Source organism: Rattus norvegicus, chromosome 7 (genome assembly GCF_036323735.1).
Source record: "Rattus norvegicus strain BN/NHsdMcwi chromosome 7, GRCr8, whole genome shotgun sequence".
Lineage (NCBI taxonomy): Eukaryota > Metazoa > Chordata > Mammalia > Rodentia > Muridae > Rattus > Rattus norvegicus.
In genome coordinates, this window is record NC_086025.1 from 30,448,371 (window position 1) to 30,476,049 (window position 27,679).

At 40.5% G+C, this 27,679-nt stretch overlaps 1 protein-coding gene across 8 annotated transcripts in view; it reads right to left on the reverse strand.

Annotated features, from left to right (window-relative positions):
- The window catches only part of Vezt (vezatin, adherens junctions transmembrane protein), an 85,222-nt gene that overhangs the window by 49,163 nt on the left and 8,380 nt on the right, over positions 1-27,679 (reverse strand). For 5 of the 8 annotated variants that reach the window (XR_005486572.2, NM_001006984.1, XM_039078694.2 and 2 more), the window contains exons 2-4: positions 9,863-9,997; positions 6,943-7,032; positions 3,262-3,434 (exon numbers count right to left, since the gene is read on the reverse strand). Coding sequence is in view for 7 of the 8 variants with exons in the window: in NM_001006984.1 (NP_001006985.1) it covers positions 3,262-3,434; positions 6,943-7,032; positions 9,863-9,997 (398 nt within the window). In the remaining variant the exon portion in view is untranslated. Of the gene's footprint in view, positions 1-3,261; positions 3,435-6,942; positions 7,033-9,862; positions 9,998-27,679 lie in introns of those variants that run through there. The other 3 variants (XM_039078697.2, XM_063263202.1, XM_063263203.1) reach the window with 2 other exon arrangements.

Here is a 27,679-nt window from a genome sequence, read left to right on the forward strand (position 1 = left end):
GCAACAGATGATATTGCCTAGGCATTAAAATCTCAGCTGGTGAATTTAGGTAAAAGACATTGGAAAGAATTGTCCTCTACAACTGTTTTAGGAAGTATGGTATCTAATATGTAAATTATAGATTAAAGAACACAATTTTATAAACTTGAAAATAAGAACAGTATCTCAGAGACATTTTGAGTTTGTTTTACCTAAAGCCATTTGCACAAAAACCCATTCTGCACAGAAGCCATTCTAGGCCGGACTTGAAGGCATGATGGTGCGTGCCTACAATCCAAGCACTTGGGAGGCTGGATACATGTAGGCTACAGAATAAAACCTTGTCTCAAAAAGACCAAAGCCAGAAGAGCAATAATAGAACGTAGTTGGTGACTGAGTAGTCATCTAATTTAATAATCACTGCTAACTTGAAAACACATTCTTGCCACAGATCATAAACAGGCAAGTGCTGCTTGCACCCCTGCAATCCATTAATGGAAATAAAGTATGGGGAAAACTTTTATTTTGGAGGATGGGGTTAAAAATACTTCCTTTAAGGAGTGAAGCCTGGGGCTGGAGAGATGGCTCAGTGGTTAAGAGCACTGACTGCTCTTCCAGAGGTCCTGAGTTCAAATCCCAGCAACCACATGGTGGCTCACAACCATCTGTAATGAGATCTGATGCCCTCTTCTGGTGTGTCTGAAGACAGTTACAATGTACTTACATGTAATAAATAAATAAATCTTTGAAAAAAAAAAAGGAGTGAAGCCTGGTGAAATGCATACACATAAGACAAGAACACAGGGTACTGTATCTAAGGACATGTGAAAACAGCATCAGCTATTCCTGGGAGTTAGTGTCATCCTCAAAGTCACATTACATGACAACGCTGTGTGTTGCATGTGCCTATGTTCCCCCTCACTCTCCACTTTACTTTTTAAGCAGTCTTTTCATGGAACCTAAAGCTCACCATCTTGACTACGGTGTGTGGCCATCACCGTCTCAGGGCCTGCTTGGCTCCTCCTGCACACTGCGAGGGCACACGCGTGCCAGCACACCTGGTTTTTAGACTTGTATGTGGGTGCCAGGACTCCGTATTCAGGCACTACTGCTTGTGTGGCAAGCACGTTACTCACAGAACTAACTCTCAGTCTGACTTTAGAGAATGCTTCTTAATAAATGTTAGCCCTAACTTCTTTCAGAACCCATTACTTTTAAATTAAGACAATTTACAATCCTGGTAAAACCAGAAATTAAAATAGCATAGTTTACTTTTATATCATCAACAGTGTGATGCTTTGCATAAGAATGGCCCACATAGGTCCATGCGTTTGAATAGTTAGTCACTAGGGAGTGGAATTATTGAGAAGAATTATTAGGAAGCCTGGCTTTATTGACGTGGGTGTGGCCTTGTTGGAGGAAGAATGTCACTGGAGGTAGGCTCTGAAGTTTCTCTTTTCTCACTGTCTGCTGCCCATGGGTCAGGATGTAAAGCTCCCAGCTACTGCTCCAGCCCCATGCCTGTCCTGTTTGCTTCTGGCCATGATCATCATGAATCAACCCTTTAAAACTGTAAGCAAGGTCCCAAGTAGATACTGTTATAAGTTGCCCTGGTCATGGAGTCTCCTCAGTAATAGAACAGTAATGAAATCAACAGCAAACTCTAAAAACATTTACAAAATCTCATAATTGCTCAGGCAATCACCTTTAAACACTATTGTGGCTAATATTTAAAATCCGCATGTGCACATATGTGTGTGTGTGCATGGGAGGCCAGAGGTCAAATTTAAGTGCCATTCTTCAGGTGCTACACACCTTGGATTTATTGCTGTCACTCTTGTGTGCTTTTCTGAGACAGGGTCTCTCTGTGTAGCCTAGCTGGTACTTGCTCTGTAGACCAACTTTGCCTCAAACACAGAGAGATTTATCTGCCTCTGACTCCTGAGTGCTTGGATTACAGGCATGCACCATCATAAACAGCTCATTTTGTATTTTGTTTTTAATTTTTCCAAATAGGTTAGGCTGGGCTGTCCACTGAGACCCTGAGAGCTCCTGTTTTTATAACACCCCAGCACTGGTATTACAAGCATATGCTACCATACCAAGCCTTTAGAAAAGAAGTGTGGTGAGTTTTGGGTTTGAACTTGCGTTGCAAACATTAGGAAATGAGCTTTTTCTCTCTAGCCCCTAAGTGCTTAACATCAACAGTTCATTCTGTGCAGACCTTTAAATTAATTTATTATAAAGTATTTATAATATTCATATAGAGATCTATTTTTGTGGGTCTTTTAAAGACAAGGTCTTCACTGTGCTGTCCACAATGGTCTTGAATGCTTGGGCTCAAGCAAGCATCTTAGTAGCCTGGCTACAACCAGACTCGTGGGACTCTATGTGTACACCACTCTGCCAGGTACATTTTTTCTATTTTTACAGAAAAAAAATGTTTATTTCCTCATGATGCTATTTCAGTGACTGCTGGCTCGGAAACATACTTGCTATCCAGGACAATGTGACAGGAAAGAAATTCAGAACACAGGACAGTTCATGCAGCTGTGTATGGAACCTGAAGTGTGTGAGCAGTAATGTCGTACCCTTGACAATTCCCACACATGTATGGACATACATAAAATCGTTTAGTATTTGTCATTTCTTTTTGAAAAGACTATTTTAAGATTATGATCTAGGATTTTTACATTAGACCCAGGTATTTTCCGGTAGTTGAAAGGTTTCAGGACTTTTACTTGACTGTGTTTTTTAATTCTGAGACAAGGTCTTTGCTGTATTGCCTTGGCTGGCCCCTAACTCCTGGGACCCTATAATTCTCCTGCCTCAGCTTCCCAAGTAAGCTCTTACTTCAAATCACTAGTTATCAGTTCTGATCTCTTCTCAGCTAATAGATCAGTACTTGGTGCTTTTTCTCCTTCTCTCAACCTTCAGTATCTCAGTAGCACAGGTATGACATCATCTGGCTGGGGCGGATATGTGCACTGCATTGCTGTACTGATACTTGGAGGAATTTATCCCTAATTGTTGAATTGCAAAATACAGAATTAATTTTACTGAGCTAGATAAATACATGATAGCTATTTTCTGGCGCTGTTTTATTTTAATAAATTAATGTTTTAAACGTCTGGTGTATCACTGTATTTGTTGTAACTTTAAACATAAACATGGAATAGTTATAAGACCTTAACAATTGAGAATATTATAGTCGACTTCTTCTGATGATTGCAAGCAGTGTATTTGTAAGCAGTCAAAAGAGAGATGTTTTCTGGACGGTACCAAATGTTAGGGGTTGCCAGGGAGCAGAGTGTTGGAAGGTGTCCATTTTCCTGTTGCGGGTGCCCTGCAGACAGGATGCTGGGATCAAGCAGCTCAATCAGCTCCACATCCTCTTGGAGCAGGACTTCCTGTTGCAGGATGGCGTCCAGTGCGTCCAGTCGAAACCCGGTGTCCTTGCATCCAAACACAGGGAGAGAGTATTAATACATACATAACACTTCATCAAACGCTAAGTTTGGTATAGTTTAAGCTATAGGTCTTTATTTTTGAAGTAGGATCCAGGAAGAAACACAATCCCATCTCTCCTTAGTGGGACAGGTGTGGTTTTATTTTTCACTGTAAATATGAAACAATAAAAATTGAGGTGGACACTATTAAGCTACACAATATGAAAAATAAATTTATGGTAATGAGATTTAAAGTAATTACAGATTATTAAACCTAGTCTATTTATAAATAGACTAAATCAATAAATAGAATAGAATAAATTTTCATTAAATTACTGGGATGCAAGTGAAATATAATATACATAGAAAATATAGCACATGGTAGAGCGCTTGCCTAGGAGGCGCAAGGTCCTGGGTTCGGTCCCCAGCCCCGAAAAAAAAAAAAAAGGAGAAAATATAGCACAAAAAATACTGACTCTGTGTACTGTAACAATTGAGCTAGTGTGCTGATTTGAATGAGAATGGCCCCCAGAGGCTCACATTTGAATACCTGGTCTCTAGTTAGTGGAACTGGTTGGAAAGGAGTAGGAGGTGTGACCTTGTTCAGTGAGGTGTGTAACCCGGATGTGCTTTGAAGTTTCCAAAAACTTGAGCCATTTTCACTGTGCTTTCTGTCTCCAGCTTAACAGTGAAAGCGTGAGACCTATCATAGACGCTAATCCTCTAAAATCGTAAGTCGAAATAAACGTTTTCTTTTATAAACTGCCTTGATCGTGATTCTGTGACAGCAACAGAAATGTAACTACTACACTTTATCAGAGGGATCAGGGCCTTCTAAAAATGGATACTCAGACACTGAAGACAGCAAGTGAACAGGACTTACAAGCCTCCTCTTTCAGCAGTACTGAAGACCATGCCTCAGACACGCTAGGCAAGGGTTCTGCCATCGGGGCTACCCTAGCCTGTGAGTGTCCATACTAAAGGGTTTGAGGACAACCGAAAGTAAATAATTACGAAAAAAGTGTGTATGGGGGTACAGGGGCATTTGTAAAAATGACATAGAAACACTAAATTTCAAGTCAGAGAAAAAGAGGGAAGAGCTGAGCTAGCCTTAAGCATGAACAGAACTGAGCAGAATGGCTGGAAGGATGAAGTCTTTCTAATCCGCTAGAGCGGACTCTGCCGTCCAGAATGGCGGGGGGCGAGGGATGAGGCAGCGGCATTTGGACAGTAGGCCAGCTCTCACACTAGCCTGGGAGTGCTCTGAGGGAGACTGAGTAACTTCAGAACTCTCGTTTCAAAGCTTCAGTCTTGGTGGGTTCATTTTGTTTATTTATACATTTAAATTAAATGTATTAATGTTATATTTAAAGAGTGTATGTGGGTATACATGGAGATCAGAGAACAACCTATAGGAAGTCACCATTTCCTTCCATTTTGTGGATTCTAGCTTCAACTTCAGTTCATCGGGCACCACAGCAAGTGCCTTCACCCCACAGGCCATCTGTATGCCCCTCGTTTGTTTAAGTAATACACAAGAACACAAAATTAACCAGGGCATGCTGACTTATGCTTGAAATCTCAACAACTGGGCAGTTGGAAGAGGACGATAGCCACATATCTCAGAAAAGGGTAGGCTATTTACTGAGTTATCCTAGGCTACAAAGTAAGACAAAAACAAAAGAAAAACCAAAAGTAAAACAAAACAACATAAAATTATATTAATGGGGTACCATGTAAGTTTTGGTACATATATACTGTGGGACGATTACATCAGGTTAAACAAATTTATCTTCTCAAACATTTATCATTTCTATATAGTGAAATTATCTAAAATTCTTTCTTGTAGTTTTTAAATACATAGTATATTAATGGTATTTATAGGCAGCCGTCTGTTTTCCAGCATACCAGAACCATTTTTAACTAACTATCACTTAGCACCTCCCACTGTCAGTGGTATAGATGGGAGCTCTGCATGGCTGGTGGGATCCTGGGTAAACTAGATTGTTTCAAAAGGACTGAGAGCCAAGACCTAAGCACCAAGGCCTGGATCTTGGCTCTATAACTTAAGCATGAAGACAAGTTTCTAAACAAAATATTATGTGTTACCACAGATGAAATGATTCAAGAGACAAAACCAAACCAAACCAAAAAAAAAAAAAAAAAAAAAAACCAACAAGAAAACCCTTCCAAACCACCCTCCCCCCAAAAAACAACCCCCAACATGCTATGTTTATGCAACATAACATAAAACTTACCAAACTTACCTAGTAACAATTACCAAATAGGTAATTTGGGGTTTGGCTAAGCAGCAGACACATTATAGTAGAGACAGAAAGACACAGAGAGGAGGGGGGAGGGAGTTTTACAGGAACCAGAAAATTACCTATTTGGTAATTGTCACTAGGCTGGTCAAGCACGTAAGACCCAATAGGATGAAGTGTTCAGAAAAGTTAGGTTTGCTCACTGAAAAGACTGACAGAGGCTGAGAGGAAGTAGGAAAGAACTCCATAACAGAATAACAGCATAAATACAACCCCAAGAGTTGAAAGACTGGATTCGTGGATAAAACTAAACAGGCAGAGCTGGTTAGCGTTAAACTGGGCAGACGCTGTGCTGAAGGGATGCTAAGCTGATGTGATGGTAACAGAGCAATATTAGTTTTTAAGAAAGGCATCAGTATTCAAACTAGAGAAGCAATGTGCTTTATTGGAAAGTGAACACACTGTGGATTCAGGAGATCTGGGTTCAAGTCCTCCCTCTATCATTCCCTTCCTGAATGAACATTCTTGGACAATTCACTTAATAAGTTATCAGGCAAAGCCATTTAAGCCTTAGTTTTCTCTCAGTGGTAAATAGATCAAATCTTGTGATATGGTTTGGTGTATCTAATCAAAATGTGAAGGCCTTGTAAATGACTGCTTTCCAGAAGCTAATTTAAAAAGAACCAAACTTCTTAGGGCCAGCAGAGAATGCTAACACCTGCTCACCTGTAAGTTAATCAGACCTCACAAGCTGAATGCTTTCCGTATACTGGATGGATTTTACCTTGGTAGGCTATCAGGCTAACTGCCTCTTTAGGGGTTTGGCTAAGCAGCAGACACATTACAGCAGAGACAGAAAGAGGGAGGGAGGGAGGTGAGTTTTACAGGAACCAGAAAAGCCATCAATACCGACTCTGGGAAAGCGCTATTTATCAGTCCCTTGGGACTGAGCTGATTGCACTGGCCACTGTATTTATTTCCTTCCTTCCTAAAAGGAATCTTAGGAGAAGATGGTACATTGGCAGTCTAACAAACAAGGCGGCGCAAAGTACCAGAACACTGGCCACCTTTTATAAGAAATATGAGCAATACGGCCAGCCCTGTTTAAAGCTCCCCTGTTGTTGTAGAATTTCTAACAAAGACCAAGCATACCAAAATCAGCAACAAAACAGATTCTGGTCCCTCAGTTCTCTCATGATTACACAGGACATGGAGGGGAACAAAATGAAGCAAAGAGAAGCAACACTCACCAGCTTGTGGAGTAAGTCATCTTTCTTACTGTACTGAGAGGAAAGAGTCCAACTCTTGATGGTTTCTGTCAGTTTCAACAGGATGCCTTGCTAAGGATCATGAATGACATTGTACAGGATTATTATTTACACACGCTCAAACGGCAGAAAAACCACACAACTTACCCCTGGTAATTGGACTTTTTACCAGAAAAAGAGAAAAAACCCCATGTAGGTTATGGTTCAGTGTGTTATAGTCCCTCCTTTATCCCCACCTCTCCTGTAAAATAGTGTGCCCTACAATTGTACTTGCAACTGCATTCCTGGGTCCTTAAATAAGAGTTTAATTCAATAGATTGAAATGAGAGCTGCAAATCCGATAATAAAAAATGTCTCTATGAAACAGCCCATTTATCATGGAAATATTAAAGGCTATCTGTGCCAAAGTGATAATTATATTTATTTCAGAATGAAATTAAAGTATGATCTGCATTCTCAGTATTAATCTCGTTTGGTTACAAAATGCTTAAGCAGAAAGATATTTTAATCCTTTCATAAGAGCTGTCATGTCAAAGATTTTACTGACAAACCAATTAGGACAAATGAACATCACTACTGCTTTAAAGAACTTCATAGAGAAGCAGACGGACAGACCGCAGCAGTGAAATGAAAACTCATTCTGTGATAGTTCCAAAGTTACTGGCCACTCATTCTGACCGTGCAATCCAAAGTTATCCTTTTTGATATTGCAAGCTCAAGAATGAGGATAACTACAGAAAACAAATATTTAACTATTTAAATATCTCTTACAGTTGTTTTTTGAATGATTTTTGTTTGGAATCAGGTCAGGACTTCTAAACTTTCAGAAATGGCCCCAATCACATGCCTGCCATTTTGTGGTTTTTATTTTATTATTTTTTTTTTGCAAAAAGGCATTCTTAGCATTGACAATCATAGAATCAAAATATCAACAAATTCTGAAAAAAGTTGACCATGTTCTACATCTTACAGGATCAAATATTCAGCTAAGATTTGCCTCTTCATGTAAAAATAGACTAGCAAACAATCTTCTGAGCACATGAACTGGCTTTTGTCTTTCTCTTTGTTTCTCTCTCTTTATCTTTTTTGAGACATGGTCTTTCTTTTATATAGCCCTGGCTAGCCTGAAATACCCTATGTAGACTGGACTGGCCTCAGACACCCACCTGCCTCTACCTCCTAAGTGCTAGGATTAAAGGTGTGTGACACTATGCCCCATAGTTTTTGATTTTAATACACAGTAAAACCATATGCATATAAATACTTACTTTAAAATAAATTTTGTTATGATTTATTATCAGAAAACATTTGATTTATATACCTGTTTTATATACCTAGATACCTAGGGTTGCATAAAAATTTCTTAAACAAAAAAGAGGTCATGCGTAGATAAAGATTAAGGAGCTTTAAGCTAGGGCAACTGTGACTCAGGAAGAGACTTAGAGAAGCTTAGAAGATGTGCTGACTCCCTAAGTGTGTTCATTTACTTTGGTGATTAACAGAGTTCTTCATGTAAGGATGGTTTCATCCCTGACAAACTTAACACAAGATATTAAATGTTCAGTCCAATTATCACCTGTGAGTCGTCTCTCCCAACCTGCTCCGAAAACATTATATTCCATTCCAAACAACTTGTAAGAGGGGGCTCTTGAGTGTGGGCTAGAAGTTGGAATTGACATTTGCTGATCTTGCATAGGTCAAATGAGTTGAGTCAAGGCAGATGTGCCCTTGCATTCAGGTCATTAAAATAGATGCTTCCATTTAAGCCAGGATCCTATGGTCAAGTCTTGTGGCTCGTGTCTTCTGTATTTCTGGGATTTTTCTCATGTTCTGCTGGCTTGAGGGTACTTGGGAGAGTGGCTAGGGACTAGGGTTTACATATCAGCAGCAACATCTTGGCACACTGTCACACAATGGCACTTAAGTATGATAAATTTTTATACATAAGTTACAATGACCTTCCTGAGGTGGTTTGAATATGCTTGCCCCATGGGAAAGTAGCACTGTTAGGAGGTGTGTACTTGTTGGAAGAGGTGTGCCCTTGTTGGAGGAAGTGTGCCACTGTGTAGGCAGGCTTTGAGGGCTCCTAGTGCTCAAGCTCTACCCAGTGCAGAGACAGTCCCCTCCTGGCTGCCTTCCTCCAGCACCGTGCCTGCCTGCCCACTGCCATTGTTATCTGCCAGGAGGATAATGGACTGAACCTCTGAACCTGTAAGGCAGCCCCAATTAAATATTTCTCTTTATAAGAGTTACCTTGGTAATGGTGTCTCTTCTGAGCAATGGTAATCCTAACTAAGACATGCCCCCTCCCCCCAAAAAAAGCCTCTCTAGGGGTGTGTGTGTGTGTGTGTGTGTGTGTGTGTGTGTGTACAATCCAGTGGTAAAATGAATGTCTGCATGGTATAAAGAAGGAACACATCTAAACCACAGCACCTAAACAACAATGAACCCCCAAGATGGCAGGATGACTCAGTCAGCAAAGCGTCTTGCCACCAAGAAGGAGCGCCTGAGTTCAGTTCCCAGAACTCACAGTGAAAGGATTAAATGAACACAGCACTTCATAGAGAACTTCTGCTGGCAAAGTTCTAATTAAGGTTTTAGTATATTCCTTTAGTCCTCCAGATTGTTTCAATAGTTAAATACATATCTTATTTCTCAAATTATTTTAATTTCACTTCACATAAATTACCCACAAAAAAATTCCTGATGAGCGGTAGGGACTGGCGTTCTTCTCACAGGTATATATACAATCAGTGAAATAAAAAAAATCTCACGTGAGGGAGAACTGAACTCAGGGCCTTGCGCACCCTAGGCAAGCACTGTACCACTGAAGTCCTTCTTTTTTCAGTGATCATTAGGGTAAAGAACAGATTAAGCCACGAAAGGTGAGCATGCTTCTTACTTTCTGTAGGACTCTGGTGGGAGGCGTCTGAGGTTCCTCTGTTGTCAAGCATGTTTCTGTTTTTGGTGACAAAGAAGAACATATTTCAAAATCTGTGTGTCCCAAATCCTGTAGGTACTGGTAAAGTGGAGAATTCTGAAAGAAAGGAATGGAAGCAAATTTCAAGATCATTAATATTTCACAAGTTTTGGGATCAAATAAAAAAAAATCACACCTGAGTACAGCTATATCACATGTTTTACGGCCTCTCCTATGAGAACTGGAATGATCCGCTCTAGTAAAATACCATCGAACACTAATAAATCAACCAACATGCAATACAAAGACCCAAAAAGGAAAAACTCTAAACAGACACACATTTTTTTTTGAGTGAGCACCAGCAAGAAAAATGAACTCAGAATTATAAATAGATATCTCAAGCAATTTCTTAATCCAAATTTTTGTTGTCTTTAAGCAAACCATTCTAAAATAGGCAGTGCTGGATATTGTTAACTGCTAAGAGGACCTACAGTGAAATTTATTATTTAAAGCTAAGAAAGCCTAAACATACCCATTATGATATTATGTATAATGCTGTAGACAACACACCTTACTTTATTTAGCACTAATATGCACATTACCCACCATGCTTGACACTGCAAGCAATACTCAAGTTCCTTTAGGAAAAGCCATCACATATTAGGAAGTGCCAGATACAAGAGAGAACGGTTTTTAAAAGCATGGGATTACAGTGGTTTAAAAACACAAGCATCTTTAAAGATGGGAGTGACACACACCCCCACATTCTCAGAATTAAGGAGGCTGAAGGCCAGTCCGGGCCACTTGTTAAGATCCTGTGTCACAACAAATAAAAAATAAAATAAAATAAATCCTGTTTCACAACAAATAAAAAAATTAAATTAAATTAAGATCTGTCTCTCAACAAATAAAAAAATTAAAATAAGGTAACTCTAGAAGCAAAGTTTAGGTTCAAATTCCAACTCTTGACTGTTACTAAGTAAGTAATCTGTGTCAATTTACAAACCATGGGTACTTCAGTTGTCTCAAGTAAAAACAGGATACTTATATTTAGTGCAGGGAGATCCCTACACACCTTTAATTTCATGTTTGGGATGCAGATGGGCAGAAGCAGAGGCAGAATCTCTTGAATTTTAAACCAGCCTTGTCTGCATAGTGAGACTATGTCTCAAAAACAAAAACAAACAAACAAAAAAACCCAGGAAGCATTTAGAAGAGTTATAGTCACATACCTTTTTGAAGTTATACGAAAAGGGCATAGGTTAAGGAACACACCCTGTCCCTGGCCCCAAGTGTTGTGTATCAGTTTCCTCAAGACTGAAACATTCTGCCCTGCAGGGAAGTTCTTTAAGCTGGGCAGTAAACAAGTCAAAATGTCTTCAGGAAGTCCCTGAAACTGACCACATTTGCTAGGGCTCTTCCTACCAGAGAATGAAATTAAACCTAAGACTGACTACCTCTCAGACAAATAAAGCTGAGCTACAGGGAAGATTCTCAGACAAGTTAAGCTGCAAAGAACACCTTGAGATCAGACTTGTGGGAGAAGCAGAAACCAGCTGTGGTGTCCAGAAGTTTAAACCGCCTGAGGCACCTGGAAAGGACACTCTCCAACCTGTTGAGCTACCTGCAGGCTGTGCAGTGTGCTCCAGGTTCCCAGCTTTGTGAGCTGTCCTGAGGGAGGGCCTTGGTAGTGCAGCTGTTTCTGAGTCCTGTTCCTGTAAGTGACCTCTCACCTGTACTCCTGTAACAACAGTAAAACTCACTGCTTCCCCAAATCCAAGTTGGATTTTAGTGGTATCTGTAGTTTGGTCTGTCGTGGGTTCCCTGTCTGGGGGGAGTAGACAAGTGTGTGGCTTCTCCCCAGAAAAGTTTGTCACCCCAATTTCACTAAACAGAAACATACTGTTACCATTAAATGAAAATCTATTGAGAAACTTACCTGGGATCATTGGATCAGTAGCAAACATTAATTCTAAACTTCTTTCTACCTTTTCTAAAGTAAAAATTGGATAACATGTTTAAAAAGAAACCTCAAGGGGCTACAGAGATGCCTCAGTGGTTAGGAGTACTTACTGCTCTTACAGAGGACCTGATTTTTCTTTCTAGAACCCCAAATTCTGACTAACAACCATGTGTAACTCCAGTGTAAAGAAATCCAATAAGCACATTCTCAAATGCATGGAAAACATTCAGATACAGAAAATAAACATATTTAAAAATAAATAAATGAGCAAACATTGAGGGCTGTACAGAGATGGCTCAGCAGTTAAGTGCACTTGTGTTCTTGTAGAGGACCAAGGTTTAGTTCCCAGCACCCACCATGGCAGTTCATAACTAACTCCAATTCTTGGGGATCTGACACCCTCTTCTCATCTCCACAAGCACCAAGTATCCACATGATAAACAGACATTCATATAAAACATCTGTACACCAAAATAAATAAATCCTTTTAAAACCTTAATTCCATTCAATGAGATACCCAAATCTCAAAAACAAACAAGAATATAAAAATCTGTCAGTCAGTGTTAGAGACACAGCTACAAAACCAGCAACAGAGCTGCCAATCCAAGCTAGGACGGGAGAAACAGGCTAAACCTTACGTATCTGACTTGTACCACCTCACTGAAAGTTCTATGAGGGCACTCTCACTATACCATTACCTGATGATACAACAGATTCGCTCAGCCAGAGGGATGGGACTGAATAAAGAATTTGACTACAAAGCCAACACTCTGAAATATTACAGTAAGTGAACATTGAGAAACACTCCTTTAGCTGTCCAAATCAGCCAGTCTCAGCCTTTAGGGCATGAGCACTTTTGGGGGTTGAATGACCTTTTACAGGGGTTACCTAAGACCATAGGGAAACACAAATATTTACACTACAATTCAAAACAGAAGAAAAATTATAACTATGAAGAAGCAATGAAAGTAATTTTACGGTTGGGGTCACCACAACATGAGGAACTGCATTAAAGGGCTGCAGCATTAGGAAGGTTGAGAACCACTGGTCTAAATGAAGAAGACACTGAAGCAGCTTACTCACAGCTTTATCCAGAGAAAACAGACAGTTGCAGGACTGTATGGGATGTTGTGCAAACAGGAGAGATGCCCAACTTACACTCAGTTTCCTTTGGATTCTACCCTTGAGCTCTGAATGTGATGGAGCCCAGTGTATGAGACTGGGAACACGAGACAAAGGCCTGACCATTTCATTTTTAAGAAAAATATCTTAAACAGTATAAAGAAAAATGTTTCTTATTTCTTTTTTCAATGTTTTAGTCTCCGACAGTACATATGGTTGATTTTCTTTGATACAGGGGCTTTTTAATACTAGCTGGGGGGCTTTTTTTTAAGGCGGGGTCTCCTGTAGCACAGTCTGGCCTGAACTTGCTATGGAGGCAAGAATGACCTTGACCCCTGTTTCTGTTAGTTTGTGTGTTGGGTGTTAGGCAAGCACTTTATCAACTAAGCTACAGCCCCGACTTCCAAATGGTTTCTTTTAAGATGGCCTATAGCATTTATTGAAAGAGTGCTTTTCAAGCTGAACTACGTGCCCTACCCTGCTCTGACTTGAGGGTGCCACAAGAACACTAACTCATTTGTTTGGCTCGACCTTTTGAAAGTTTATACAATTAAAAAAAAAAAACTAAAAAACAAAACCCAAACTTGCTTTCATAGCCCCCTTTTTCCCAAGAGCTCCCAGGGGCAAGAATAATAAATGAGACAGATCAAAGTGATATCCTCTAGAGCTGCAGGCCATATGGTCTCTGAACAGAACCCACGAGTGTGGTTATGACCCAATAAAATATTATACACAAGGATATGGAATGCCTGCCATTTTCATGTTGCAGAATAGAACCATTTTGATATTTTCTCTGATAATTTAAAAAAGGAAAACCATTCTTTGTACAGAAGCCCTTACAAACATTGAGATGGAAAGAATCTGACCCAATGACCTTAATTTACGGCCTCCTCTTCCAATTATAGCCTCCGCTGAGACCAGGTACTTTTCTGAGAAGAAGCTTGGAGGGTGGGAGATAGGGACACTGCTATAGATGTAATTCTTAGAGTTTCCTATTATATATTTCATTTTTGTGGATTTCTACTTGTGATTGGCAGTGCAAATCATACTACTTCCCATATGAACCCAGATCCTGCACAAACACCAAGGCTCTACTCTTTATATTTATCATAACATTCTAGATTGCAGCTTTATTTTTACTTTTATGCTTCAATAACTTCTGAGCCCAAAGAAAATTTAAAGTTTAAATAATAACACACAATTGAAAAAACACATTTCTGGGTGTAACTGAATGTTAGCCAAGATGAATTGGCCCAGATAGACCTTGTAGCACAGTTTAAGAACACAGAGGACATTTTTAGTGAAATTATTATTTTACATTACTTTTTTTGAAAAGATGCATTTTTAAATTTATGTGAATGTGTGTGTGCTTGAGTTTATATGATCACCTAAGTGCAGAGACTCAAAGTCACCAGAAAGGGCATTGGATGTCCTGGAGGAGGTTACAGATGACTGCAAGCCACACATGGGTGCTGGGAACCAAACCCAGGCCCTCTGCAAGAGAAGTAAGTCCTCTCCACCGCGCAGCCGTCTCTCCAGCCCTACATTAATTCTTCAAAAGTGTTTGGGGATAACATGCTCTTTTCTTTTTCTTTTAAACTGCTAAGTAATCTAGATATTAGTTGATGGCTCTCAAGAAAGAACATTCTCATCGATGGATCTCAAAATCAAGATCCCCACAGCACAGCACTGTAACCACAAACTCCTCGCAGCCGCAGTTACCTACTCGGGCTCAAGTCAATGAGGTGGGCCAACGAGGAGAGGAAGCACTAGATGGACCCAGTGGGTTACTAACAACAACAACAAAACGGCATAAAGGGGCTTGGGGGATCTGGGGAGAGGAAAGGGTGAGTTGTGATGTTTATGACCAGCATACATTGTTTACATGTGACATTGTCAAAGAATCAAAAGTATTTTATTTAAAAAGAAAAAAAAATCAAGATCCCATGAAGCTAAACACTAAGGGGGCAAGCCTGTAAGCCTAGCACTTGAGAGGCAGAGGCTGGAGGAACATGAGTTCTAAGCTAGCCCTTGTAACAAAGCAAGTTTGATGCTAACCTGGGATATATGAGACCCCATTTCCAAACAAAACAAAACAAAACAAAGCCCCAAAATAAACAATTTATTCACTCCACAAATAAAAGAACCTTTATAGTTTTAAAAACTGAAGAACCCAAAGACCATCTTCTGTTACATAGCTGTTTTTTTTGACATTTATCACATTAGAAATTAGAAGTGAAAAATTAAAATATTTGTTTTACTTAAAAATAGCAATAAACTCATTGGCAGTAATAATGTAAGAAATGTATTTAAATAAAAAATTTCAATTGAAAAAAATAGGTGAGAGTAGACTGACACATTTGATAACCTCCTTACTGCAATTGCAGTAGTAGAAGAGTTGTGGAATCTGGTTTTTAGAAGGTTGATTTCTTTTTATCTTATGTTTTGTCTGCACGTACGTTTGTGCACCACATGCATCCGGTGCCCATGAAAGGCCAGAAGGTGGTGCTGGATCCTGCAGAAGAGGAGAGTTCCAGAGTTGTGCTAGGAGTTAAAGCTGGCTTTCTGGAAGAGGAGGCGTTTCTGAGCCACACAGCCATCTCTCCAGCCAATGAGGCCACCTTTAACTGTTTTTGCCTTCAATTTATTACAACTCCTTTTGTTGGTAGCTTTTTCTTCTCTTTTGAAGTCTACTAAATGAAGTATATAAAGGAAAGAAAGCTTTAAATAGATATGTGTTCATTGAAAACCAAGAAGCAGTTTAGCAGTCTTTTCTAGCACTCATAGAAAGGCAAAGGGTTATGACAAAATCTGACAAGTGATCGCCAACCTGGAAAGGGTTAGCATTAGTGGAACATGAAGAGCACGTTCCTTAGTGAACAGGTAAGAACATGAACGCTTACTGAGGAGCCGCACAGAAAGGGCGAGCATTGTCAGCATCAAAACTCCCTCACTGGGCTGCAGTGGGGCTCAGTGTTTAAGAGCGCTGGCTGCTCTTCCAGAGATCCAGGGTTTTATTCCCAGCAACCACACAGCAGCTTGCGAGTGTCTTTATCTCCGGTACCAGGAGATCCAACTCCCTCTCACACATATACATGTAAGCAAAACACCAATGCACATAACATAGAAATAAATAAAATTTAAGGAAACTTTGATCACTCAATATAAAATGCACTGTTTCTTATGACAAGGTAGAGTTCCCTCCCTACTGTAACCGTCCTAACCACTATTATTTAGGGGCCAGTAGGTCTCAGAACCAATTAAATGTATGCAAAGATCTACTTTTCATATAGTGAGTATTATTACACACTAATGGTAACCTTGGAAAGGAAGTGTGCAGGGCATGCAAAACTCTTTTCTTTGGTTTAAGCAAAACAGAATTACAAATGTTTCAGTTGTTTTTTGAAAAGAAAGCATTAACACTGGACTCAAAGTATAATTCTGAAGTCCTGAAGTGAATCACTGCTGCCAAAAGAAATATGAGAAAGCTCAGACACAGCATGTGAGAGCTCCTCCTCAGGAAATCCTTGTGGTTCACTGTTCCTGTAAATCCTAGCTGACAGAAACACAATCCACAGTACCAGAAAGAATTCCACTAAGTGGGAAAATAGCCGAGAGTTTTGGGTTGTGCTAGGGTTTTTCTGGTGGTTGAAGCATATTTCTGCAATAAAAATAAAAGCAGACAAGAAAGCCCCAATTTTTTTGTTGAACAAAAGGTTCAAGAACTTGGCTCATCCAGGTCTTATCTTTAGGGCACTTCATGGTGTCCCCCACCTGTGTGCCCCATACTCAGACATTAGGTCCTATCCAATGTCTCTGTGAAGCCTGGACCACTCCTTTAATGCAGTCTTGGGTTGTTCGTTTGTCTTTAATAGTCCATGATAACATTCCATAAAAGTGTCAATGCCGTTATTTTAAAACAAAGTTCACTTCAGAAATGAACAGGCTGGATAAAATACTTTCCTTCCTAAACTATCTCTCACAATGTGCTTCAAACACAACAGAACAAGATACAAATTCCAGGTCTAGAACTGGAGAAGAATTAGTCAAAGATGGCAGGAGGTGGCAATTCTAATAATAAGTGGTGTAGGTACCCAGGGGAAGGAAAGACTAAAAGACAAACTACAAATGGGTTGGAGGTTGAGACAACTGAAGAGGATCACAGCCTGGAGGGCCTGATGGTGGTCTTCGGCCCACCAGAATGATGATTCCATCAGTAGCTTTGCAGCACTGCAGACACCCACCAGGCATCTCAGGCCACACCATATCCAAGAGCCTGCCAAGGACAGAAACAGTGAGCAAACTGTGTTCCTGGAACAGCATGTCTCCATGGAGAAGGCCTCATACTGGAAGTGTGACCCTATTTCAGTTTTCTGAGGGCTTGGATTCCAGGGGTGCACTACCATGGGCAGCAAGAAGGTGAGTTTCTTTACAGAACTGTGTCGCTGTGCCCTCACTTTTAACTTTGAAACTTGAGACTTGCAAGAATTCTAGCTGACTAGTAGATTATTTCTCCTTGAATTTCATATAATTTAAGTGAATTCTGGTTATTAGAAGACACCTGTTGGAGTATCTGGCTAACTGGGCCAGAGGTAGAAACTTGGAAAGGCAGGTGTCTAAGTCAACCCTGCCTCCTTCAGAAATGGCTCCTCCCTGGGTGACTTCCTTTATACTGACATGAAAAACACCACCGATGTTCAACTGAGCTATAGACTTCACTCCTGTGGACTTAAACAACCATGGATAGGTGGTACTTAGAAGACAAACTGGTATCTGCTTTTCTTGTCATCACTCTGTAAACAAGAATGCAACATTTACATTATATCATGTGCATCAGTGCCTAGTGAAGGTATGGCATACATTGGAGGGTATGTACAGGGTACATGCAAACACCATCTCATTTTGTAAATGGGACTTGAGCATCTGTTGACTTTGCTATCTATGGGAAGGATCAAGGCTTCATTGAACCAGTCCTCCATAATTGTGCCATTGGTCAGGGCTTATTAAAACTTTTTCTACCTGTGTTCCATTTTTTCCTGATCAAGTTTATGCAATATTATGTAGACAGATATGGAAAAGAGGTAAATAAATATTTTGCTGATAATAAATTGTAAATTTATTTTAAATAACTTTTTAGCAGACATATAATTTTACCGTAAACAACTTTAAGCAAGTTTGTATGTTATTGGGTTAGAAGTGCTTGCCTGTCATAAAGAACTAAATCATGATGGCTCTTTGGTCCTGCAGGACAGTACAGCATCTTCAGCGTTGTTCAGTGTTGACTGATACTTGATTTTTACAATCATCAGTGCTGAGTGTGCTGCTTCACATAAATATGTCTCTGTGTGTAAATATGTCGTGCAAAGTGGCAGAAGTGTGCATTGCAGGCCATGTCAGGAAAATTCTGTGATCCTGTCCTAATATCAAGTCATTTCTTAAAAGAAAATTTAAACTCTAGTCAGCAATTCAGACCTTCTGACAATGCAGTCCAAAGTATATTGAAACTTTCATGCTCAGAAATGATTTTAAGACAACATTCAGATGGTGGTGCCTACATTTCTAATTTCAACAATTCCACGTTGAACAATGGTGATGTTTACAGAAACATAAAACAGCAGCAAAGCAACAGTTAGAGGAGAAAACAGCAAGTCAGGAGTAACCCTGAGCCACACGGAATGGGTAGTGCATGAATGCACCACCAGCACTCAGGAGACATATAAGGGGAAGGCTCTAGATTTTAGGGTCAGAATAGGCTCCAGAGGGAGATCCTAACTAGAAGGCCCAAGGGCTTGGGAGGAGGTGGGGGGGTATGTGTGCCTGAGTGACAGATAGCCAATGTGAATTATACAGCCTTAAATACTAGCCATCGGGAGAGTTAGCCTACTGAATACATAGATTCAATATTTTAGAAAGCAAATACAGTGGCAGACCTATATCAGACACAGGTATAGACAACAGGGGGCTGGAGAGATGGCTCAGTGGTCAAAGGCACTTGCTGCTCTAGCAGAGGACCTGGGTTTGGTTTGAAAGTACCTACTGGGTGGTTTACACGCTACCTTCTGATTTCTATGGGCATCAGATATACACACGAGCACAGACATACACGAAGGGAAAACGTTCATAAGTGTAAAATCAAATAAATCTGAACAACAAAAAAGAAATCTGGCAACATATATCACTGGCAAGGGTGTGGCAAACAGGTATGTTATACACTAAATTAGGTAGGAAATAGAAACACATTTATCCACTGGCCCACCACTTCTAATATGAGGTGTCGAGCCTTGATATTCCTACATTATTTGAGTTAACGTATAATATTACATTTCATATTATATAATACATTCAAGTAATTCTTGAAAACAATGAACTCAACACAAGCCCTACTGATAAAAAAGGTATCAGTGTCCAATCAAGTGTTACTTTAGCAAATGAACAAAGTCATCTTGTGCTGTTTTCCATACTAAAAGTAATGATTTAATATATTACATATGTCTTTATTTTAAGTATCAGGACTATATTTAAGCCACATTGTTGGATCTGGCAAAATGCTAACTACTGTCAGATGTTAGTCATTAGGGCTTGCCAGTCTATATTAAGCACAACAGGAACAGGAAAGCCACCACACTGGCGACTACTACTGCGGTGTAAGGACCAAAGCACTGGCACAGAAACCTGCAGCTGCAATAGCAATATCTGGGAAGGGATCTGTTATGCAGACTTCCCACCTACACAAGTCTATGCTCATCCTGCTGCAGAGGCCCAAGAATGATTTCTAGTCCCATTACAGAAGTCAGCAAATCACTAATTTTTCTCTTCAAATGTATATTAACTTGTATGTGGTACAAAGTCAGTCAGTCATATATTTTCAGAAGTTTATACCATGTCAACAGTACCTATAAAAGATGCTAATTTTAAAATGAAAGTTTTAAGGAAAAGGCACTAACAATTAAAAAGATAGACAACTGTCAGCAAATCACAATTTCTTGCTTTAAAACATTAAAAAAAAGACTTTTATCTTTGAGTATAACTGATCACACAGATGTAAAGTCAGGGCATGGTGGAACAGGCCTGTAGTTCCCACACTGTCAGTAGGCTGAGGTGGGGGATCACTCAAGCCCAGGGTTTGACAGCAGCTGAGGTAACATGATGAGGACCTTTCTTAAGAAGCAGACAAGCCATAGGTCTCACTATGACATCACATACAAAGTGGATATTCTTTTGGGGGAGGCTGTTAATGAAAAAGGTAAATGCCTTCATGTGATATGACTTCCTCACTTCTCTCAGGCTAACTTCAGAATACATGGAATGTGCTGAGGAGACTGTCACTATCACACCAAGACTGTCACTATCAGGTAATCAGTTTCTAAAATATTAAATGAGTACTTTAAAGAGTCAAAACTCAAATCAAATCAACAAACTATACAATGAAAAATACAAGTTTCTTTTCCTATAGAAACCAGTATCTATTTGCTTGTCTTTAACCCAATAAATGACTGTAAAGTATAATCTAAAATGAACTACAAACTGCCTTTCACCTCTTAAAGCACTGGAAAATATCATAGGCTAGTATCCTGCTAGATTAAAAATTTAAAACAATAGGAAATATTTGTTGGAGCTTACATATTTTAGCACACCTTCTAAAATACTACTTATTCCAAAAGCCCCAAATCAATGCACTTAATTGATCTTTAACATCAACAGAGACAAAACCTAATGGCAGAATTTAAAAATATTAAAAGGACGCATAAAATATATTCCAACTTAAGTACTCACAGGCAGCATAGTTTTCAGAGCTCCAGTTTCCTCGCTGAAAAATGCACTGCCTCCTGCCCATACTCTCTCTGCTGCAGACTTGTTTCTACGATTCCCACTTGTTTCTCCAGAGCCACAGGACAAAATGGCCACTGGACTGGAGGGCGTGTCTGTCATTACTAAGCAGTTTTCCATCAGAAGCAGTGCTTTGAAAAAACCTGACCATCATTTCAGTGCTGTTACTCAGCAACACTGAGCATGGGGCTTGAGAAGCCTTCAAAGGATGGTAGCTAGCACTAGTGTATATTTCAAGTTCATTTATACAGCAGTAGAGCAGGCAGGACACAGATTCACACCTCTTCTTGTCTGCCGGCTTCTAAACATTTTCACTGACATGAATATCATCCAATTAATGTACCGTGGGCAGAAAGTTTCTAAAGGAGTAATGTTTAGCCCTCTGTGCATAATGAAAATGTTCTTAAGACAACACTACCTAAATCAAAAACAAAATAAAAATCAAACTCATCAAAAAGGAGAAAGCTGACTTTTTGTAGCTTATAGATGAACTGACTGAACAGCAGTCAACTGTGAATTGGTCTTAGTCTAGAGGAGCGCTAGCAAATGTTGGTTGTGGAGTGTGCCCTGGCCTTGACAATATCAAGCTTTCATAGCTTTGGTAATCTGCCTGACTGGTGCTATATGCTGGGTCAGGCACTTATAACTATCATTTTCAGTTGATCTTTCTTTTAAAAAAGCCAAAACATCAAACACATTCTATATAACATTATGTGAGAAGAACATACAAATATCATTAAAATGAAGTTTGGATGCTAAGAAATCATATCAACTTAATACTCTCTTTGCCTACTCCAAATTTGAAAATACACACACACACACACACACACACACACACACAGAGGTGCATGCCTACTATCTCAGCACTCTGTGGATGAAGGAGGCAGGAGGATCAGGAGTTCTAAGACTTTCTTGGATACACAGGTAAGATCAAGACTAATCTGCCATCAGACAGACAGACAGACAGACAGACAGACAAACCAATCACGAAAGCAAGCAAGATATGCTGAAGTAGAAAGTCCATTTTCAATAAAGGTCCTGGACTGTATGAAACGGAAGGCTGTGGATGAGCCAGGATGATTCCCCTGATAAAACATAGATGGCGATATTCTACCAGCTACATATTGCAGTGCACGTTTAAGTACAGGATGTCTTCAAATATCTTATTTCAAATTAAAGAGAGTGGGCACTTTGGTTCGCTTATCTGTGGTGGGCCTAGCACCATGGAGTCTCAGTGGATACTTGAAGCAGTACTCAGAAGTCCGGAGACAAAAGACTTATTAATACACTACCCGTAGCTCAGACCTTTTCACTCCTAAATCCTTAAGGCAGTTTTATTTCTGGGTGCTTGGGGGAACACTTGGAACAAATCTAGAGAAAACTAGGACTAAACCCGGGGTTCCAGCCTAAACCATTAGTAGACTCCCTTCATGTAGTTCTAGTTATGCAAGATTCCAAAAGCCCAATCGCATTTACTCAATCCACCAGATGGCTTTGGAGCTCTTGGAACACAGCAAAGCAATAGTTGGTTCTAAGAAATTGCCTGGCATGATCTTACCGTAACTGGGAGATAGGCACTGGAGAGTACGTGATTCATTCCGAATCTTACTGTTAATGAATGTAAGTCAGCTTCTTAACCCAGATTCTTTCAACAATGCTTGTAAAATACTGAAAAAGTGTAAGGTTAAGTGCATGAAGTACTGGTAGTCACAGAAAGAATACAGCAGATAACAGGAGTGTGGCACAAGCCTAGAGAGTGTCTGAGCAACGAGCTGGGTGGAGCTCTCGAACCCAGGACTTTGAGGCAGCACGGCGAGAGCCTGTGTAAGAACAAACCCTCAAATGTAAACAGCTGGTGCATCACAGCTCTGGACAATGAGCTTACGTATTAACAGAGGCCATAAGGGTATGGAAAAGGACTGCAGTGTCGCTGGGTGGTAAAGTGCTTGGGGAACACTCATGTGACCGTTGGTTATATCAGCAGGACCACAACCATAAAAAACAGGTTACTTTTTTCAAATGTCTAAATTTTAAAAATAAATCAGGAAATCCTTATTTGAGCCCAGAGGATATGTAATAAAGTAAAAAAAGAAAACATAGAAGCAAACAGGGAAAAGATAGGTTTGCTCTCCAACATTAATTTTTATAATTTTATTAAATTTTATAATTTACATATCTATGTAATTTCTTTTGCATAGCTAAGTTTGTTTCAGTGGTCTACCTTTTATGATGCTGGGTTGGGACTTAAGAGCATTGATAGTCTTTTATTAACAGTGGTAAAAGTAACAATGTTGCCAAGCTTCTCAGCTACTATTTGGAATTAGATTTTTTTTTAAATAATAGGATTTAGGCTTTATGATCTATAACTGAAACAAAAGACTCAATTTAAGGAAGCATGTCTTACATCTAGTTATCTCAGAGAGCAAACTCCATCAACAGACGCCCATGCCCATGTGTCTGCACTTCCTTCCATTAGTCGGTACTCAGAGTAGCAATGTACGCAGGGAGGAAGACACCATAACACTCCGTACAATGCCCGTTGCTCTTAAAAGACCGGTAAGAGCTTTTAAAATATGAAGAAAGAAGCTTTACGCAAGTAAGAGCGGGGCTTTTAAATGACCTCATACATTTAATGTGGGAGGTGTTTCTGAGTCAGTTCCCTCGTTCTCATTCATTCAGCTGAGGTGCTGCCATGGGTACAAAGGACAAATGGGACTGCTGCCAATACACAGCGAACATTTACAACCTATGTGAAGCATTAAAGATGTAGGTGAGAGAAGATCAAGATTACAAGGTGAAAAAATGATCTTTTCAGTCAAGAATAAAGGGGGAAAGGAAGAAGAAAGTCAACAGACACAAGAAAGCCTTTGACAGTAACATTCCCAAGAACAAAGATTCGATGGCAATACAAAGGTTCCACAAGCTGAGCATGACAGAGCACACATACCAGTAATCTGGCTACTCAGGGGGCTGAGGCCAGAGGACCACAAGGACAGCCTGGGCTGAAACTGGCCTTTTGGGTGTAAAGTTCTTATTTTCCCATGGAGGAGAAGCAGGGTTTGAGAGTGAGCAGAATCTCTCAAACTTTCTTCAATTAAATTACTATATGAAAACTTGAGCCAGGTATGGTGGTGTTTGCCTGTAAACCCAGGATTTGGGAGGCTGAGACAAGAGGATCCCAAGTTTAAGGCCAGTCTAAGGTATAGGTATACAGTGAACAAGATCCTGTCTCGAAAGAAGAATGAGAAATTTAGAAAGACTGAAATCAGGAATTTAATGCATTTCTCAGGTGACTAGAGAATACTATCTCTCTAAATATCTTAGTGATGTAGCAACAGCCATCTTGGCATTCAGTATTTATTTTGTATCTTACTCCTGTCAGACATGATGCCTGACCATCAGTTTCTAAATATTTTTTCTTTTCTTTCTGGTACTGATGCCTGAATATAAGGCCTATATATGCTAATAAGCAAGTGCCCCACAACAGCAGCTCTTAAATCTGGGTTCTGCTGCTGTTTAATCACTGAGTGGCTGAAGACTGCCCTTAGGGTTGGTACAGTGGGCCCCCAAATTCTCTGCCCTTAGTGGTGGAATGGCTGGTAGAAGGTTCCGATTAAAGCAAACAATGTTAAGGCTGGGTGTGGCTCACACCTTCAATCTCAGTACTGGGGAGGCAAAGGCAGGAGGATCTTCGTGAGTTTAAAGCCAGCCAGGACTACATAGTGAGAGCCTCCTATGGTCTCATATATAACATACAAAACCCAACAAACAAAGAAACAAACATCAAACCTCCTTAGAGAAGGAGGCTCCACTGTAAGGTAGCAACTGTGGAAGTACACTGGAATGTAGCCCCTGAGGGACTGAGGGGCTCAGATTCTTCCAGAGGACTGGGAAGCAGGCCTGAGAAGTCTCCTATTCCCTCCCTCCTTCAGTCACTCTTTTAGACCACCTTTCAGATTATGAAGACTTACAGCTGAGCCGGGGATGACTGAAAACACAGTAAAACTCACTAATAATCCAGAAAATGTAAATTAGAACAAGATACCTTAACAAGAGGATGAGGAGGTAACATGGGTTGAGTTTCACTGTTCCTCTAAAGGACCTGAGTTTGGTCCCCAGCACTGCCAGGTGGCTCACAATCACTCCCAGGGGATCCAATGCCTCTGGTCTCTGTCCCCACACACAAACCCACATAGCACACATATACACATAACTAAAGAATAGTAAAAAACTAAATCTTAAAAAGATACTTTGAGAATTAAAATGGATTAAGAAAGAGGTAAAAAGAATGTAAGCGGTCAAAGGCTCACAAGAGTGGGTGAGCTGACCCTGCCCCTTGCCAGCTGTAGCATTTAGGAGAGCACGCCAAGCACTTTGCCTGGGCAGCACAGTAGGGCTGGGTCCTGGTGGAAGGTGTGCAACCCCGCACTCCCACAACCCCACACTCCCACAACCCCACACTCCCACAACCCCGCACCTGTGGTCGTCAGAGCAAGCAGTAGGGCTATCCCTGCCTCTCACCAGTTGTGGTACTAGGGAGAACTGGCCCTGACCCTTGCCTGGGCAACACATTGGAACTGGTGGTCCTGATGGTGAAGGAGTGGGTGAGCTAGCCCAAAGGGTGTGAGAGCTTGGGAGCCTGGGTTGTGAGTAAGCCACCCCAAGGATACAAGAGCTCAAGAACTGACTCTGCCTCCTGCCAATGGCATCACTAGGTAACCTAGCCAGAGCAGCACTTGAGAGCTCCCACACTGTGGCAGATAAGGGAGAGCCAGTGGACTGACCGGCTCAACTGCCACCACGATCCAGGGCTTTGAGTTGGCATACCCCAAATCTACATCATCTGTGAACTGTTGAGGTGCATGAAAGGGCCCGACCAACCTGCTGTTCCAAAGCTGCAGGATCTCCATGACAAAAGGCAGCAACAGGATAACCAGGAAGAGTCCTGGTGAGGATCCAATATTCATGGTGTCACATAAGCCAGAGACCTCCAACCAAACCAATGACACATTGCAATGAACATATGCAAGTCAAGATGTGTAGACAGAAGGGTATACTGTGGGGCACAGTGTGACACAATACAGCTTCCATGATGAGATGTTTTCTATGTTTTGTTTTGCGTTTGTGTGTTTTGTTATTGTGGGGGGAGGGGATGGGGAGGTGAGTGGGATTGGGGTGCATGATGTGAAACTCACAAAGTATCAATAAAAAGCTTTTTAAAAGGATATTCTTGGGATGCCTTTCAAAACTAAACCTTTTTTATTTTAATGAGGTATCAGCCTCTCTGGTAAAGTCTGTGACATGTATGAGCTGGACTTCTGACTTTCTCTGAAACATCATTAGAGTGCACAGTATTACACCAAATACATGAAAAGCACTGACACACTTTCTCAGGGGACGAGAGGCTGGGCCTCTGGCCGATGTAGTCTGGCTTATTGCGCTTCCAGTGCACCTCTCATATTCCAGCATACCTCTTGTATCAAAGACATGGGTAAGCTACACTGGACACTGACCAATCTTGCTGTTAAACTGGATATCAATTTAAATTCTTCCAGTTGGGGGTATTGGTCAGAAATCTGGCAGGGGGAAGGAGAACAGAGGTTCACATTTTCTTCCTCTTGTGGCTTTTTTGAGATAGGGTTCTACTACAAAGTTCATGTTTGTCTCAAATATGCAATCCTCCGGTCTGAGTCCGTCCCTAGAGCTAGGCATTGCAGGCTTGCACCACGCTGCTCTCTGCTTCGTTACGCCCATGGATTCTTTGTTTTATGAGGACTGCAACAGTGATCTGTACTGATCTGTGCAGTGAGCTAACCACTGATTTCTAACCTGAAATTCCCTTTGGGGATAGGTAGGTTTCTGTTTACAGCTGATACAGATGCAAAACACGCATCTCTCATTTCAAAGGTGTTAAAAGATCACTTATTCTGAGGCTGGAGAGATGGCTCAGTAGGTGAAGCTATCTCATATAAGTCTGACGACACAAGTTCAAATCCTGAGAATTCATATAAACTAGGCATAGTCTCATGCTCGTAGTTTAGGAGATAGAGAGATGGAAGGAAGAGTCAAGAAACTCCCAAAGCTCATGGGCTATCCTGGCCTCCACAGTATCGATAACATGATACTCTCGCCTCAAACAAGGGGGAAGGTAAGAACCTATAACCAATTTGTCTTCTGACCTATGTTGTGGCACGGTGCATACCTGAACTAATGCACATGAATGCTTGCACATACACATATACATATATACCCATACATCATATTACACATACACAGCAATGATGCAAAAAGAGGTCATTTATTCTGGAGCCAAATACCAGTGATGGTGGCAGGAGAACATTGGGCTCCAGCCTGGCAATGGTTTGTTTCATGAAGTGCTTACAGTAATAGAATAGTGGGAATTTTTGATCCTGATTTCTGCCATTGGCCTCAGATACTATTTCATGACATTCTAGGCTTTTGAGTTGGTGGAAGCTAGGGGTCTGTTTAAACATTCCCAATAGATTTACCTAATAATCACAAGGATGTTATGTCACTTAAAGCTGGGCAATAAATGGTTATCTAGAAGGCAGCTGAAGACAGCCCAAGGTAAAATTGAGCCCCCAACCTGTAAGATTCTAGTTCTCTATAGTCAGTCAGTTGGCCTTGTAGAATGTTTAACACATGTGTAGTGTTTCTTTTCTGGGAACTTTGTTTTACACTCTTATAGTATTGAGTATCTACAAACAGGTCAAATTAGCAAAATCCGACAGTGCACTGGCTGAGTGAGAGTCAAATCATAGCTGGCAAGGAAAGATGTGTCTAACGAGTTCTCTGCTCAGCAGAGTTTAACTAGGAACTGTGCACAGCCTAGGTGAGCTGGTCTGAGTCCTAGGAGCCTAGGAGCC